Source organism: Loxodonta africana, chromosome 19 (assembly GCF_030014295.1).
Source record: "Loxodonta africana isolate mLoxAfr1 chromosome 19, mLoxAfr1.hap2, whole genome shotgun sequence".
Taxonomy (NCBI): Eukaryota; Metazoa; Chordata; class Mammalia; order Proboscidea; family Elephantidae; genus Loxodonta; species Loxodonta africana.
Window position 1 is genome coordinate 16458089 of NC_087360.1, and position 15965 is coordinate 16474053.

General features: G+C 42.3%; 1 protein-coding gene across 1 annotated transcript in view; it reads left to right on the forward strand.

The window, feature by feature from the left end:
• SRRM4 (serine/arginine repetitive matrix 4) overlaps positions 1-15965 on the forward strand; it is a 198136-nt gene that overhangs the window by 134517 nt on the left and 47654 nt on the right. Inside the window, exons 2-3 of the mRNA XM_003419268.4 lie at positions 3950-4096; positions 12920-13006. Coding sequence (XP_003419316.2) covers positions 3950-4096; positions 12920-13006 — 234 coding nt within the window. The remainder of the gene's footprint in view (positions 1-3949; positions 4097-12919; positions 13007-15965) is intronic.

Genomic DNA, 15965 nt, shown 5'->3' on the forward strand with positions numbered 1-15965 from the left:
GGACTACTGCAATGGTCTTCCTTTCTCTTCCCTTTTCTCCCTTCAGTCTTGTGTTCATCATGGCCAGAATGATTCTTCGTAAGCCAGACCATATCGTTCCTCTGTTCAAAAGGCTTCCCATCTCACCTACAGAAAACACAAAGGTCGTTCCATGACCTACAAAGATTTCTATGACTGTCTCTGTCCACTTCTTCTCTGATCTCTCACCTCTTACCACTGTAGCCCTTGCCTGCTATTTCTTTAACATGCCAAGTATGTTCCCTCTTTGGGGTCTTTGAATTTGCTATTTCCTCAGCCTGGAACATACTTCCCACAGATACCTGTGTAGTCATTATATATTACTGTGTGACAAATCATCATGGCATAAAACAACAATAAAGTTACTATGTCTCTCACAGTTTGAGTCAAGAATTCAGCTATGTGGTTCTGGACCATGAGCAGTCAAGATGTCAGCCAGATGCAGTCATCTGAAGGCTTGACTGGGGCTGGAGGATTCATGTCCAACATGGTTCACTCACGTGGCTGTTGGCTGGAGGCCTCAGTTCCTCATCACGTGGGCCTTTCCACAGGGCTGCTTGAGTGTCCTCATGACATGGCAACTGGCTTCCCCCAGAGTGATCAAACCAAGACAGCATAGCAGAGCTGCCTTTTGTGACCTAATTTTGGAGGTCACAATTTATCATTTATATTTATCACTTTGTATTCATTAAAAGTCAGTTACTGAATCCATCCTACATTCACAGGGAGGAGGATTAGGCTCCCAGGAGTATCAAGAAATCTGTGAACACCTTTTAAAACCACCACAGACTATAAGGTCGATTCCTACTTCCTTCATGTCACCACTTCCTTGCTACCTCCTCAGGAAGGCCTCCCCTGATGACTGTATACAACACAACAGTCACCTTCTCTCATTTCCTAGCCCAGTTACGCTGCTTTATTTTCTCCATAAAATATTACCATCCAACAAGCCATACTTTTCTTGCTGTGCTTACTGTCTGCTCTCCAGCTGGAATGTCAATTATTTCGGGGGCATTTCCATCTTGTTCACTGTATCCTCACACCCAAACTGGCCTGGACACTACAGGTATTCAACGAGTTGGAACTAATGAATGGGGTCAGCTCAGGCAAGGACAAGTATGAGAAGACACAAACCTTGCTGGGGCTGACAGGAATCGCAAGCATTGAGTTGGCTGAGAAGAACTGAGATAGCATTCCACATGGAGCAGGGACACGGAGAGGGAATCCTCATAGCAGAAGAAATGGAGCAGGGAGTTTGTAGGGAAACTGAGGCTGAACAGGATGCAGGGGAGTTCTGGCAGTATGGAGCTGGCAGTGAGGAGGGCTGGGAGACCTGACTAGAACCTCCATCCCTTCTGGGCCTGCAGTTTCTCCTGGCTCTGCGTCTAAAGATGCACCGGTAAATGCCTGACAGAGATGGATGTGTTTTGCTGTCTTTCCTTCAATACTGACTGGGCCTGGCCTGCTCTCCTGCAGCCCTAAGGAGCAGGAAGCTTATCAGATAGATTTATCCAGAGTCATAAAACCAATCTTGATGCACTGGCTGCAGGGACTGCAGGGACCTGGTGCATAAGAAATGATAATTCCTTCGATCCATGCTTGACCTGCTGTCTGAAGGCAGGATGAGTACTCGCTGGAGGCTGCCAAACACACCTGTGACCTGCCTTCTCCTGGTTGTTATCGCTGACTCTGACTCATGGAAACTCCATGTACAACAGAACAAAACATTGCCCGGCCCTACGTCACCTTCACAATCATTGGTATGCTCGAGTCCGTAATTGAGGCCCCTGTGTATTTTGGGTGCCTTTCAACCTAGGAGGCTCATCTTCCAGCACTATATTGGGCAATATTCTGTTGTGATAGAGTTTTCAAAAGTAAATTGCTAGGTGTTTCTCCCTAGTCTGTCTTAGTCTGGAAGCTCCACTAAAACCTGTCCACCACGGGTGACCCTACTGGTATTGGAAATATTGGTGGCATAGCTTCCAGCATCATAGAAACACACAAGCCACCACAGTACGACAGACTGACAGACAGATGGCGATCCTCCCGGTTGGGCGCCAGGAAATCCGGGGGACAGAATCTTCAAAAGCTGATGCAACTAGGCAACTTCCTTTTCCTCAGGGCCTCAAATAAAGAGGTAGAAGTCACAGGGAACTTCCCAGTGTTGTTTGGAGCCCATGTCAGCTGCACAGAAGAGAACTCCAGACCTTCATGGGAAAGTAGGTGACCTCATATCTGCTAAGGACACCTAATTGGAGGTCTGGTTCACAAGGAAGTAAAGGGAAGGACAACTGACACTTCTTAGGCATTTCTGTTTACATGTTGCATATATTATCTCATTTTATCTTCCCAATAACTCAACAATATAGGGACTGCTATTATTCCATACTTTATAATTGAGGAAACTGAGACAAAAAGATTAAGCAACTGGCTCAAGGTCCTATAGCTACTAAATGGCGAAGATAGGGTTTGAATCCAGGTATATCTGTTCCATATACAAATAAGGCAGAGAAATGGAATAGTAATGGCTAAGGGAAGTTTGAATGAATTCTGTCATCCTTTAACTCCCAATTATACTTTAAAAAATTGTGTTTTAGGTGAAAGTTCACAGAGCAAATTAGTTTCCCATTTAACATACGGTATACACAGTGTTCCATAACATTGGTTGCAATCCCCACACTGTGTCAACACTCTCCTCATTTCTGCCCTGGGTTCCCCATTTCTTTTTGTCTGGTTTTCCTACCCCTTCCTGCTTTCTCATCTTTACTTTTGAGCAAATGCTGTCCTTTTGGTCTTGTATGATTGTTTGACCTCCAATCGTACTTTGAGAAAGCAAGTGGAGCGCTGGTCTCCAGCCTCTCCCTCTGGTTTAGTCAGGATGGGACAGGCTATGCTACAGTAACAAATAAACTCCAAAGTCTCAGTGCCTTAGTCTGATGTGCTTCAGGTACCTTTCCTCCATCTAGTAGCTTCACCTTTGAGAATATGTGGCCTCCAAAGTCAAAGTGACAGAGGAAGAGAGCTAGAGAAGGCACACTGATTGTCTTGAACTGGAAATGACATGGAGCAATGGTTACGTGCTTGGCTGCTAACTGAAAGTTTGGCAGTTAGAACCCACCCAACGGCTCTGTAGGAGAAAAGATCTGGTGATCTGAAACCATAAAGATTAGAGTTTAGAAAACCCTTTGGGAAAGCTCTACTCTATCACATGGGGTAGCTATGAGTTGGAGTTGATGGCATCTAGCAACAACTCCCACTCAGAGACTACTGGTCAAAGATAATCTCATGACCCCAATCTACTTGTCTTAGTTATCTAGTGTTACTCTAACAGAAATACCACAAGTGGATGGCTTTAACAAACAAATTTATTCCTTCATAATCTAGTAGGCTAGAAGTCTGAATTCAGTGTGCCAGCTCCAGGGGGAGATTTTCACTCTCTGTTGGTCTCGGGGAAGGTCCTTGTCATCAACCTTCCCCTGGTCTAGGAGCTTCTCAGTGAAGGGCCCCCAGGTCCAAAGGATGCCCTGTTTTCCTGGCTCTTGTTTCTTGGTAGTATGAGGTCGTCCTGTCTCTCTGCTGGTTTCTCTCTTTTGTATGTCAAAAGGGATTTACTTAAAACAAAACCTAATCTTGTACATTGAGTCCTGCCTCATTAACATAACTGCCTCTAATCCCACCTCATTAACATCATAGAGGTAGGATTTACAACACATAGGAAAATCACATCAGGTGACATAATGGTGGACCATGACACAATACTGGGAACCATGGCCTAGCCAAGTTGACACATTTTTTGTGGGGACACAATTCAACCCCTAACGTTACCGTAAGGGAAACTAGGAAATACTGGGAAGTCTTTGGAATGTTTGGTGAGCATTAAGTGTCTCTGCCACATCCTAACACTTTTGTTTCCTTATTTCTTCTCCTGCAGGGCAGAGCCCCAGAGCAGTCCCGTGGTCCCAGCTCAGGATGGCCCCTCAGAAAAGCTGGGTCAACTTCTGGCCGATGAGGCCCTGGGCACCAACAGCTGGGAGAGAGACAAGGCCTGCTGGGAGCTGAGTCCTGCTAGAGCACACAGGTGAGGCCCTGCCCCTCTCTTCCCTTCAACCCAATGGGATGTCCAAATTGAGGACACAGAAAGGAAGTCTGCCTCTCTGGCCACCTCTCCCTACTCTCTTTTCAAAATTCCTCTTACTGTCATTTAAATTATGGGCCAGCAAATTTCTTTCTATAAACAACCAGATAATAAAATTTTAGGTTTGTGGGCCATACGGTCTCCCTTTTATACAGAGAAATGGAGTAGAAATGGCAAAGTGAAGTTTGAAGTAATTCTATCATACTTTGTCCTCCAATTATGCCTTGAGAAAGCAAGCTAAATACTGGGCTCCAGTCTCTCCCTGTGGTTCATTCAGCATAGATCTCTGTCATAACTACTCAAGTCTGCTCTTATAGGTTGAAAGCAGCCGTAGACAATATATAAATAGATGGGCATAGCTGTGTTCCAATAAAACTTTATTTACAAAAACAGGAGGTGGGCCTGATTTGGCCTGTGGGCCATAGTTTGTTGACTCCTCCCTCAAATGATAGAGTTCCTTTGGTCTCCATTTTAATGACTGTGTATGAGCCATTGACTCTCAAATCATGATTCAGCCCAGGGCTGTTTCCTGAGTTCCAGCTCTTTGTATTCATTGCTTAATTCAATTATTCAACCAATATTTTTTTAGCTTTTTTTTTACTTTGTGAAAGGCACTGTACTCAGATCAGAGGGTACAGTGTTGTACTGAGTCTTGAAGAGATGAAGTGATTGCCCAAAATACGGCAGCCAGTAAGTGGCAAAGTGAAACTGAGTTCCAGTCTCTCTGATCTTAAATTCTACACTAAAAGCCACCATATTATACTCTTGATGTAATGAAAAAGCCAATCTATTCTCTGCCTTCCATTTTTCTATTTTGTTCCATACACAAATAAAGCCTGACCCATCTTTGGCTTCTACAGACTCTGATTCTGTTTGCAAAGCTGTCTTTATAATTCAGCATCACTTGCTGTCCTAGAAGCCTTATTCGTACTCCTCAAATGAACTCACCACTCTCTCTCTACCATGGGCCTACATCTATCCCCTGGTGACAGGTGAAATACAAATCTGATATCCTTATAGCAAAATTCCCCAGATACAACCCCTGCTTCCTTCTGCTAAATTAGAGTAACAAAGGCATTTTACAGATGAGGAAACTCAGGCCAGTTGGTAGCAGGACTAGGATGAGGCTTGAATACCCCTGATTCTGGTCCAAATTCTCTCCTTACATTCTGGGGCTTGTTTACTAAGGTAGAGGTTCTAAGCCATATTGGGGACCAAGTAAGAATTGTATAGAAGCTGTGAGTTCTGCCCCATGAAAAATGTATACGTAAGCTTCCAGTACACTCCCCAAAGCCTGTGTACCATTTTGTGGAGTTCATAGACCCTGAGGTTCATTAATAGTTAAGAACCCCATTTCTAGCAGATGTGGTTATGGGATTTTGTGAAAGGGAACTGGGAAGCCAGACAGCTTTCACGTCCCAAGTCTGTCCCTCCATCCAAGCTGCCGTCTTGGCTATGGGCTTTAATTAGGCTGTGAGTTCAATGAGGGAGAGACAATGAAGTCTTATCAGCTTGGAGAAGTGAGGTTCAACATCAAATTTAGAGACATTATCTCCAGGAAATAGGAAAGGGGTTGCTTCTACAAGAGGCTGAGGGAGATGGAGAGAAAAGGGAAGAGGAAGGGAACTTCTGTACTTTCAAAACATTGTCTCCCAGACTGTCAGGGGAGAGTCAATGTGTTGTAGAGACTTGTGTTCAAACCCGAGGCTGCTGCTTACTAAGTGACCTTGGACATGTTACTTTTCCTCCCTGGGCCTCAGTTTTCATAACTATAAAATCGGGATACTAAGATCTAATTCTCAAGGTTGGGGTCAGGCGTGTCCAGACCCTGGCTTCAAGCCTAGAACACAAGAGGTGCTCAAAAATGTTTGCTGGAAACCCAAGGAACCAGAAAAGAAGGTTCTGGACATGAAAGCCGAGAAATGGTGCCATGTGGTCAACCTGATTTGGAATGTCTGGGCCTCTTGTTCCCTCCTCCTACCTGTGACTGATTCTCTGACACGATAATAACAACAATAATAATCACGGTATGATGATGATAGTGATAGCAGAGGTCATAATAATAACAGAACCCCATTTAATGTGAACTTACTGTGTCAGACCGGGGCACATGACGTGAGCGAGTGCCTTCACTCATCACAACAGATTCATGGCAGAGGCACTGTATTTTAGTCCCATCTTATAGAAGATGAAAATGAGGCTCAGAGAGGTCTCCCAGCTAGAGGTAATGGAGCTGGAATTTATGCCAGGTTTGTCAGCTTCCAGAGCCATCATTCTTTAGTGCTACAGGCTCAACTGCCGCAGGCTTACCCACTGCCTACGCACCCACTGCATACTTCACCATTACCTTTGTAACCATGGCATACGTAATCACGGCAAATGAAATCACTACATACTTAACCATTACATATAACCATGGGACACTTAATCACTGCATACCTGACAACTACATATGTAATCATGGGATATTTAACCACTGCATTTAACACTTTATTCAACTTCTGCATACCTGACCCGTGAGTACTTCATTTCTGCAGACTTTCCTACTACTTAAGAAACCTCTGTATAGGTAGCCACTGCGGACTTCACCACTATGTACTTAACCATTAGATGCGTGACCACAGAATCCTTAACCAACCACTATGTACTTAACTATTGCATACTTAATCACTGTACTTAATCATGGCATGTGTAACTGCTACGCTACGTGTTCAACCACTGCATAGTTCACCACTATGAACTTAACCGCCGCTTACATAACCACTGTGTGCTCACCCGCTGTTTCCTCTGTGCTGGCCCACGTAGGAGAGCTGGGGCAAGGGAAGAAGGGGGTGGAGGAAATGCAGACCTACCTGGGTGAAGACATTTGGGTATTTATGCAGGAGGCTGCTTATTCCTACCTCACAGACCTCAGCATTATCCTATCACTTAAATCTGAGGCTGAGACAGTGGTTCTCAAAATGCTCTTCTGGGACCCTGGGGTTCCCAAAGTTAAGAGTGGTCACCTAAATAGTGGGATCTTTTCCTATTTTTCAAGACAGACTTTTAAAAGATTTTTTAAGAGGTATTTCTCTCAAACGCTTTTTCTCCTCCAATTTCTGCCAGCTGTTACACCGGGAAGTGTTTGTAGGAAACTAGATGATTTAACAAGAGGCTCCATCATTTCATCCATTCATCCCTCATTTGATCATTCCACAAAGGTTTATTAGGCTCTTGCTTTCCATCAAGCACTTGTTGGAGGGAAGGCTCTGAAGTGGCCCACCATGTTCATACTAACAGCCTGTTTGCTTCCTAATATGTGTACTGTGCTTTGTGCTCCATGTCATGTAACTGTAGCCTTGTTGGCACCGTGGTTAAGCATTCGGCTGCTAACCAAAAGGTCAGTAGTTCAAATCAACCAGCCACTCCTTGGAAACCCTACGGGGCAGTTCTACTCTGTCCTATAGAGTGACTATGAGTTGGAATTGACTCGATGGCAATGAGTTTGCTTTCGGGTTTTATGGGTAAGTAGCCAGGTATTGAATGCCTATATTTGTTTTTAATCTGCTAAAAGTGACTGTCCTGAAAGTATCAGATAAATGATTTGTAAAGAATATTTTATTGCGCTTTCGGTGATGGTTTTTTACACAGCAGCTTAGGTTCCCATTCAACAGTTTCTACACAAGTTGTTCAGTGACACTGGTTACATTCTTCATAGCGCATGAACATTCTCTTTATTTCCATTCCGGTTGTTCCGTTTCCACTAATCTAGTACTTTCCCTGTCCGCTTACATTCTCATCTTTGTTTTAAGTGATTTTGACTGTTTGATTTCATGTAAGTGATTTTTTAAAGGAGTACAGTACTTATGGGTGATATTCATTCTTTTTTAAACCGATTTGTTATTTAGCTTCAAGGTGACCTTGGGTTAGTTTTGGTTCAGAATTTGAAGAGTATCTCAGGGCAGCAATCTCAGGGAGTACTCCAGTCTCAACCAGCCCAGTAGGTCTGGTTTTTTGTTTTATTTTCCTAAGAATTTATGGTTCTGTTCCACATTTTTCTCCCATTCCCTCAGGGTCCATTATTGTGGCCCTGATTAGAACAATTAGTAGAGGTAGCTGGGTACCATCGAGTTCTTCTGGTCTCAAGGTAGATGAGGCTACGGTTTGTATAGACTATTTGTCCCGTAGTCTAGTTTCTTCTTTGAGTCTTCGGTTTTCTTCTTTATCTCCGGATGAGTAGAGTCCAACAGATGGCTGCTCGCAAGCTTTTAAGACCTCAAACACAAGTCACCAAACTAGGATGTAGAACATAACTTTATGGACTCTATTATGCCAGTTGAGTGAGATATTCCACAAGACTGTGATCCCAGTCCTTCAAACCCAGAAATTCAATCCCACAAGGTATTTGGTTATGTCTAAGAAGTATCCATAACTGTGACCCTTATGTGCTTTATTATATATATGAATATATGTGTATATAGTCACACAGATACGTGTACATATGCATACACTTCTACACACACATACATACTACCTATACGCATATATGCCTACATACATACATATATACACACATTTTTTTTTTCAAAATTGTATATGCCATAGCAATTACCAACAGGTCCTTTTTTCTTAGTACTTTTCAGTGACATCGTTTACCTTCATCAAGCTGCGTATGCTTCACCCTCATTCAGTGTTACCTAGTGTCTCAGTCATCTAGGGCTGCTGTAACAGAAATACCACAAGTGGATGGCTTTAACAAAGAGAAGTTTATTCTCTCACAGTCCAGTAGGCTACACGTCCGAATTTAGGATGTCAGCTCCAGGGGTAGGCTTTCCTCTATCGACTCTGGAGGAAGGTCCTTGTCATCAGTCTTCCCTTGGTCTGGGAACATCTCAGCTCAGGGACCTCAGGTCCAAAGGACTTGCTCTGCTCCCAGTGCTGCCTTCTTGGTGGTATGACGTTCCTATGTTTCTCTGCTCACTTCTCTCTCTTATATTTCAAAAGAGTTTGGCTTAAGACACTATCTAATCTTATAGACCTCATCAGTATAACTGCCGCTAATCCATCTTATTACATCATAGTGATGGGATTTACAACACATAGGGAAATCACATCGGAAGATAAAATGGTAGATAATCATACAATCATATAATGGAATCATGACCTAGCCAAAGTGACAGATATTTTTGGAGGACACAATTCAAGCCATGATACCTAGATAGATGATTTTTATTTATGGAAGACACAGAGATCTCATTATATATTCTTACCATTCTTTCTATTAGTCATAATGATCTAGATTCTTAGAATAAGATTAAATATCACAACATTTTATGATGTTCTGTAAAGAGCTGAGTAATTACCAGGAGATAGCCACACAAGCAAGTTTGAGAAGGCTACTGGTTTTGTGGTAAAGCTCTCAGGATAGAAATCACACAGGCCTAGGTTCAAATCCCAGCTCAGATACTTCCTACCTGTGCAGCCATGGGCAAGTCAGCTCAACTTTCTGAACCTCATTTTCTTCACCTGTAAAATAAGAACAAAGATACACCACCCTTTTAAGTGTTTTTTTTGAATCTCAAAATATAGAAAACACTTGGCACATAATAGGTGCTGAGTAAATGGTAGTTGTTATTAATAACGGAGCCCTGCTGGCGCACTGGTTAAGAACTTGGCTGCTGACCAAGAGGTTGGTAGTTTGAATCCACTAGCTGGTCCTTGGAAACCCTATGGGGCACTTCTACTCTGTCCTATAGGGTTGCTATAAGTCAGAATGGATTTGACAGCAATGGGTTTGGTTTTTTTGTTTTTTTGGTTATTAATAATGACTTTTTTTTATTGTATTTTAGATGAAGTTTTACAGAACAAACTAGTTTCTTACTATAGTACACAAATTGTTTTGTGACACTGGTTACCAACCCCACAACATGTCAACACTCTCCCCTCCTCTACCTTGGGTTCCCTGTTACCAGCTTTCCTGTCCCCTCCTGCCTTCGAGTCCTTGCCCCTGGGCTGGTGTGCCCCTTAAGTCTCTTCTTGTTTTATGGTCCTATCTAATCTTTGGCTGAAGGGTGAACCACAGGAGTGATTTCATCACTGAGCTAAAAGGGTGTCCAGGGGCCATACTCTTGTGGTTTCTCCAGTCTGTGTCAGACCAGTAAGTCTGGTCTTTTTTGTGAGTTAGAATTTTGTTCTATATTTTTCTCCAGCTCTGTTTGGGACCCTCTATTGTGATCCCTGTCAGAGCAGTCAGTAGTACTATCTGGGCACCATCTAGTTGTACTGGACTCAGTTTCTGGTGGAGGCTGTGTTACTTGTGATCTATTAGTCTTTTGGACTAATCTTTCCCTTATGTCTTCAGTTTTCTTCATTCTCCCTTGCTCCCAATTGGGTGAGACAAGTGGAGATTCTTAGATGGCTGCTTACAAGCTTTTAAGACCCCAGACATTACTCATCAAAGTAGAATGTAGAACATTTTCTTTATAAACTATGTTATGCCAACTGAGCTAGAGGTTCCCCGAGACCATGGTCTCCACAGCCCTTAGCCCAGCAATTCGGTCCCTCAGGGAGTTTGCACGTGTCTATGGAGTTTCCATGACCTTGCCTTGTATAAGTTGTGCTGGCTTCCCCAGTATCGTGTACTGTCTTACCCTTCACTAAAGTTATCATTTACCTATCGTCTATTTAGCATTTTTCCATCCCTACTCCTTCCCTCCCTGGTAATCATCAAAGATTGTTTCTTAATGTGTATAAACCTTTTCATGAGTTTTTATAGTAGTCTCATACAATATTTGTCCTTTTGTGATTGACTTATGTCACTCAGCATAATACCCCCCAGATTCATCCTTGCTTTGAGATGCTTTGTAGATTCGTCATTGTTCTTTATCATTGTGTAAGTACTCCATTGTGTGTATGTATCATAGTTTATCCATTCATCTGTTGACGAGCATCTAGGTTGTTTCCATCTTTTTGCTATTGTGAACAATGCAGCAATGAACATGGGTGTGTGTGTGTCTATTTGTGTGATGGCTCTTATTTCTCTAGGATATATTCCTAGGAGTAGGATTGCTGGATCATATGGTATCTTTATTTCTAGCTTTCTAAGAAAGTGCCATATCCTTTTCCAAAATGGTTGTACAATTTTGCATTCCCATCAGCAGTGTGTAAGAGTTCTAATCTCCCTGCAGCCTCTCCCACATTTGTTATTTTCTGGTTTTTTGATTTGTGCCAGTAATGCTGGGGTGAGATGGTATCTCATTATGGTTTTGATTTGCATTTCTCTAATGGCTTGTGATAGCGAGCATTTCCTCATGTGTCTGTGGTTGCTTGAATGTGTTCTTTGGTGAAGTGCCTGTTCATTTCCTTTGCTCATTTTTTAATTGGATTATTTGTCTTTTCATTTTAGAGGTGTTGGATTTTCCTGTAGATTTTAGAGATTAGACCTGTTGGATTTGTCATAGCCAAATTTTTTTCCCCAGTCTGTAGGTTCTCTTTTTACTCCTTTGGTGACATCTTTTGATGAGCATAAGTATTTGACTTTTAGAAGATCCATTATTTAGCTTATCTTCTGGGGTTTGTGTGTTGTTAGTTATGGTTTGTATACTGTTAATATCGTGTATAGGGCCTCTAGAGTTGATCCTATTTTTTCTTCTATGATCTTTATAGTTTTTTTTAATATATATTTAGGTCTTTGATCTGTTTTGAATTAATTTTTGTGTATAGTGTGAGGTATGAGTCCTATTTCATTTTTTTGCAGACAGACATCCAGTTTTGCCAGCACCATTTGTTAAAAAGACTGTCTTTTCCCCCATTTGATGGATGTTGGGCCCTTGTGGAAAATCAGGTGACTGTAGGTGGATGGATTTATCTCTGGGTTCTCAATTCTGTTCCATTGGTCAATGTGTCTGTTGTTGTACCAGTACCAGGCTGTTTTGACTACCATAGCTGTATGGAAGGTTCTGAGGTCAGGTAGTGAGAGTCCTCCTGCTTTATTCTTCTTCAATAGTGCTTTACTTATCTGGGGCCTCTTTGCTTTCAACAATAATATTATTATTCATATTATATTTCAGCAGTAAGGTTCAACTAATTTGGCATGTTTCAATTCTCAATTGGTTTTTCATCCAAAACAATCTCACTTTGCTGTGGGATAGCATTAAAAAAAAAAAAAAAAAAAAGTCCCTGGCGTTAGCCCCAGTTATAAAAGGAGATAACTTGACTTCATTCAACTGCAGCCTGACAATTTGAATTTAATTGAACAGGAAATAATTATTCCTGAAGAGCTGAGGTTTTTGAGGTTCTGTGAGGTGATATAAGACATGTACCTTGTTACATTAGATCTTGGCAAATATACTTTTAATAATCAGCTGCCAGTTAACATACCTTACGTCTCTGATTAGATTTCCAGCAGGAAATACAGACACCATGTGTTGGGGAGCTGGGAGGGGGGGCCGAACTGCCGATTAATTATTTAAAAAGTGATTTATTTACCAAGGTGAGCCATTTGCAAATTCAATAACCTATTAAGGAGCAGTTAACCTCTATAACTGTTTTAAATAATCAATTGGTGTTTGGGTAATATAGAACGTCTGTCTCATTAGGTCGGCATTAACTCCTTATTTGAGGCACTTAATCTCGAGTGTGACCAAATCATTCATGAGGTGGTAACTAGCTATTCGCTATGGGTTCTCTATCCTCCTAGAAACTGGGGTCCTTCCCGGACTACAACTACCCTGGCTTAGGGGTTGGAGAACCCTCAGATCTCAACATCTGAATTTGTTTTCCTTACAGCGTCTCCCGTGACAGAGACTTAACGCCACCGCCTTCCTCCAGGGGTAAGAAGAAAAAAAAGAAATCCACCCGGAAGAAGAGAAGGAGGTGAGGGCACCAAGGAGAGATGCAACTTTAAAGATTGGAGTAAGGGGGAAAAAATGGGAGTAATACGGGTTTTGGAGTTAGACAACACTGGATTCAAATCCATCTCTGCATTTTACCTAGCTGTGTGACCTTGGTCAAGTCACTTCCCTCTGGGTGCCTTTTTCTATTTGTATGAAATGGAGATAATACCCACCTCTTGAGGTTCTGTGAGAATTAGAGGAGAAAATGAATGTGGAAGCAGCTGTCAGGGTATCTGGCACAAAGTAAACGGCCAATTCACAGGAAGCAGTCATTACCATTCAGTAATACATTTGTTACTGTTGTTCAGAGCTTACTCTGTGCCAAGTGCTTTGGATTCCATTATCTCTTTTACACTTGGCCTCGTTATTACAAGGCAAGCATTACTGTACCCATTTTGTTATTGTTAGGTGCCATCGAGTTGATTTTCAACTTATAGTGACCCCATGTGACAGAGCAAAACTGCCCCTTAAGGTTTTCTAGGCTGTAATCTTTATGGGAGCCATAAAGAACACCAGGTCTTTCTCCAGTTGGGTGGGTTTGAACCATCAACCTTTTCAGTTAGCAGCTGAGCACTTAACCATTGCATGACCAGGGCTCCTTGTACCCATTCGAGAGATGAGAAAAGAAAGGCTCAGAGAGGGGGTGACAGAACCTATAGGACTGTATCCCAGCCTTCTCAGCTGGTCCCATTACACTCACATACCAGGTTAAATACCAAGGATAATAGACTTTATATTTTTTGCCAACTATAATTTTTTAAACTTTGATTTTTTTTCTATGTGAAATTTCTCTGAAATTTTTTTTAGTATTTCAAAAGATTGCCAGGTTTACTTCTAGGCTTCCACTAAGTAGACTAAAAGCATGCCCAGTGTTTGCAGGCCCACACAGGTGGGCTGAACTCCCGAAGAGGTGAGTTGAGAGGCACACCAAACCTCCTTTCTGAGGCAGTGTTTACAGAAGTCTGCAGGGGGCAGCAGAGAGGAGTTTCTGGATGACACTCCCCAACCCGAGGTTTTCTGGCACCTGTCCTCTCAAAGGAGCCCTGTGTGGTGTAGCGGTTAAGGGCTTGGCTGCTAACCAAAAGGTCAGCAGTTTGAATTCTCCAGCTGCTCCTTTGAAACCCTGTGGGGCAGTTCTACTCTGTCCTTATAGGGTTGCTATGAGTTGGGGTCAACTCAAAGGCAGTAGGTTGGGTTTGGTACTCGTGGTAACGACGATCCGAGGCTGCTTCTTTTTCTTGAGTAACAGTTTGGTGGCACCAGCCGTGCTGAGCACAGCCTGGCAGAAGCTGCTCTGGGCGTTCAGCTTTACCAGGGAAACAACAGGTGTAGGGCAGAGGATGGGGCTAAAGAATAAGAAAAGGGGGCATAGTAACCAAAAAGAAATCTTTAGGGCCTGACCAGGAGGGCAGCTATGGGGTACCTCAGTAATTGAGAGCAAAGTCGTTGGAATCAGAGAGACCTCAATTTACTTTTTTCTTTTTATTATCTTTTTGGTTGTTGTTGAAAATGTACACAGCAGAACATATACCAATTCAACAATTTCTACATGTACAATTCAGTGACAGACTGCATTCTTTAAGTTCCTCCTTTTCCAAACTGTTTCTCCTCCATTAACATAAACTCACTGCCCCCTAAGCTTCCTATCTAACCTTTCAAGTGGCTGTTATAAATTTGATCCCATACAGAGAATTCTTTAAAAGTGCACAACGTTCAAGACAGACTTTTTTTGGTTTTGTTTTTGAGCTGTAATTCACATATCACCCTTTTAAGGTATACAGTGCAGTGGTTTTAGTATATTCGGAGTTTACAATCATCACCTCCATTTAAATTTAGACCATTTTCATCACCTAAAAGTGGAAAAAAAGAAAAAAAACCACTACCAGTCACCCTCCATCCTCTCTTGTCCCTAGCCCCTGGCAACCTCTAATCTACTTTCTGCTGCTGTGGATTTATTTATTCTGGGTATTTCATATAAATGGAGTCGTAACACATGAACTGTTTTTAATGGTGGAGGAAACCAATTCCTTCATCTCCACCCCAGCCACCATGGCTTGATGGGGTGGATTTCAGCTTCCCGGAGTGATGACCGATATATAAGTCTGTAAGCCCTTATTACATACAGCATGAATTCCCTTAGGGGAATAACATCTTGGCTAAAAAATAGTCACATTGAAGGGGAACTGGTTTCACTCAGGACAAAAGTGCCTGAAATTAATCACCTTCTGGAATCATTACTTTGTGATAAGTACATTCTGCAAAAATGTAGAGTCTCTGTTGGTACAGTATTTGTGTCTATTATCTTACATTCTGAGGTAGGATACAAGGAAAATTAACTACAAGCCTCCGCTAGTCTTTTTTTTTTATTGTACTTTTTTTTTTAGATGAAGGTTTATAGAACAAACTAGCTTCTTATTAAGCCATACATGTATTTTTTTATGACATTGGTTAACAACCCCACGACACGTCAACACTCTCCCTTCTCGACCTTGGGTTTCCTGTTATCCCTGCCTTCTAGTCCTTGCCCCTGGGCTGGTGTGCCCCTTCAGTATCATTGTGTTTTATGGGCCTGTCTAATCTTTGGCTAAAGGGTGAGCCTCAGGAGTGACTTCCTTACTCAGCTATAAGGGTGTCCAGGGGCCATACTCTTAGGGCTTTTCCAGTCTGTGTCAGACCAGTAAGTCTGGTCTGTTTTTGTGAGTTAGAATTTTGTCCTATATTTTTCTCCAGCTCTGTCCAGGACCCTCTATTGTGACGCCGGTCAGAGCAGTCAGTGGTGGTAGCCGGACACCATCTAGTTGTACTGATTCAGTTAGCGTAGGCTGTGGTAGTTGTGGTCTATTAGTCCTTTGGACTAATCTCTCCCTTGTGTCTTTAGTTTTCTTCATTCTCCCTTGCTCCCAAAGGGGTGAGACCAGTGGAGTATTTTAGATGTCCCC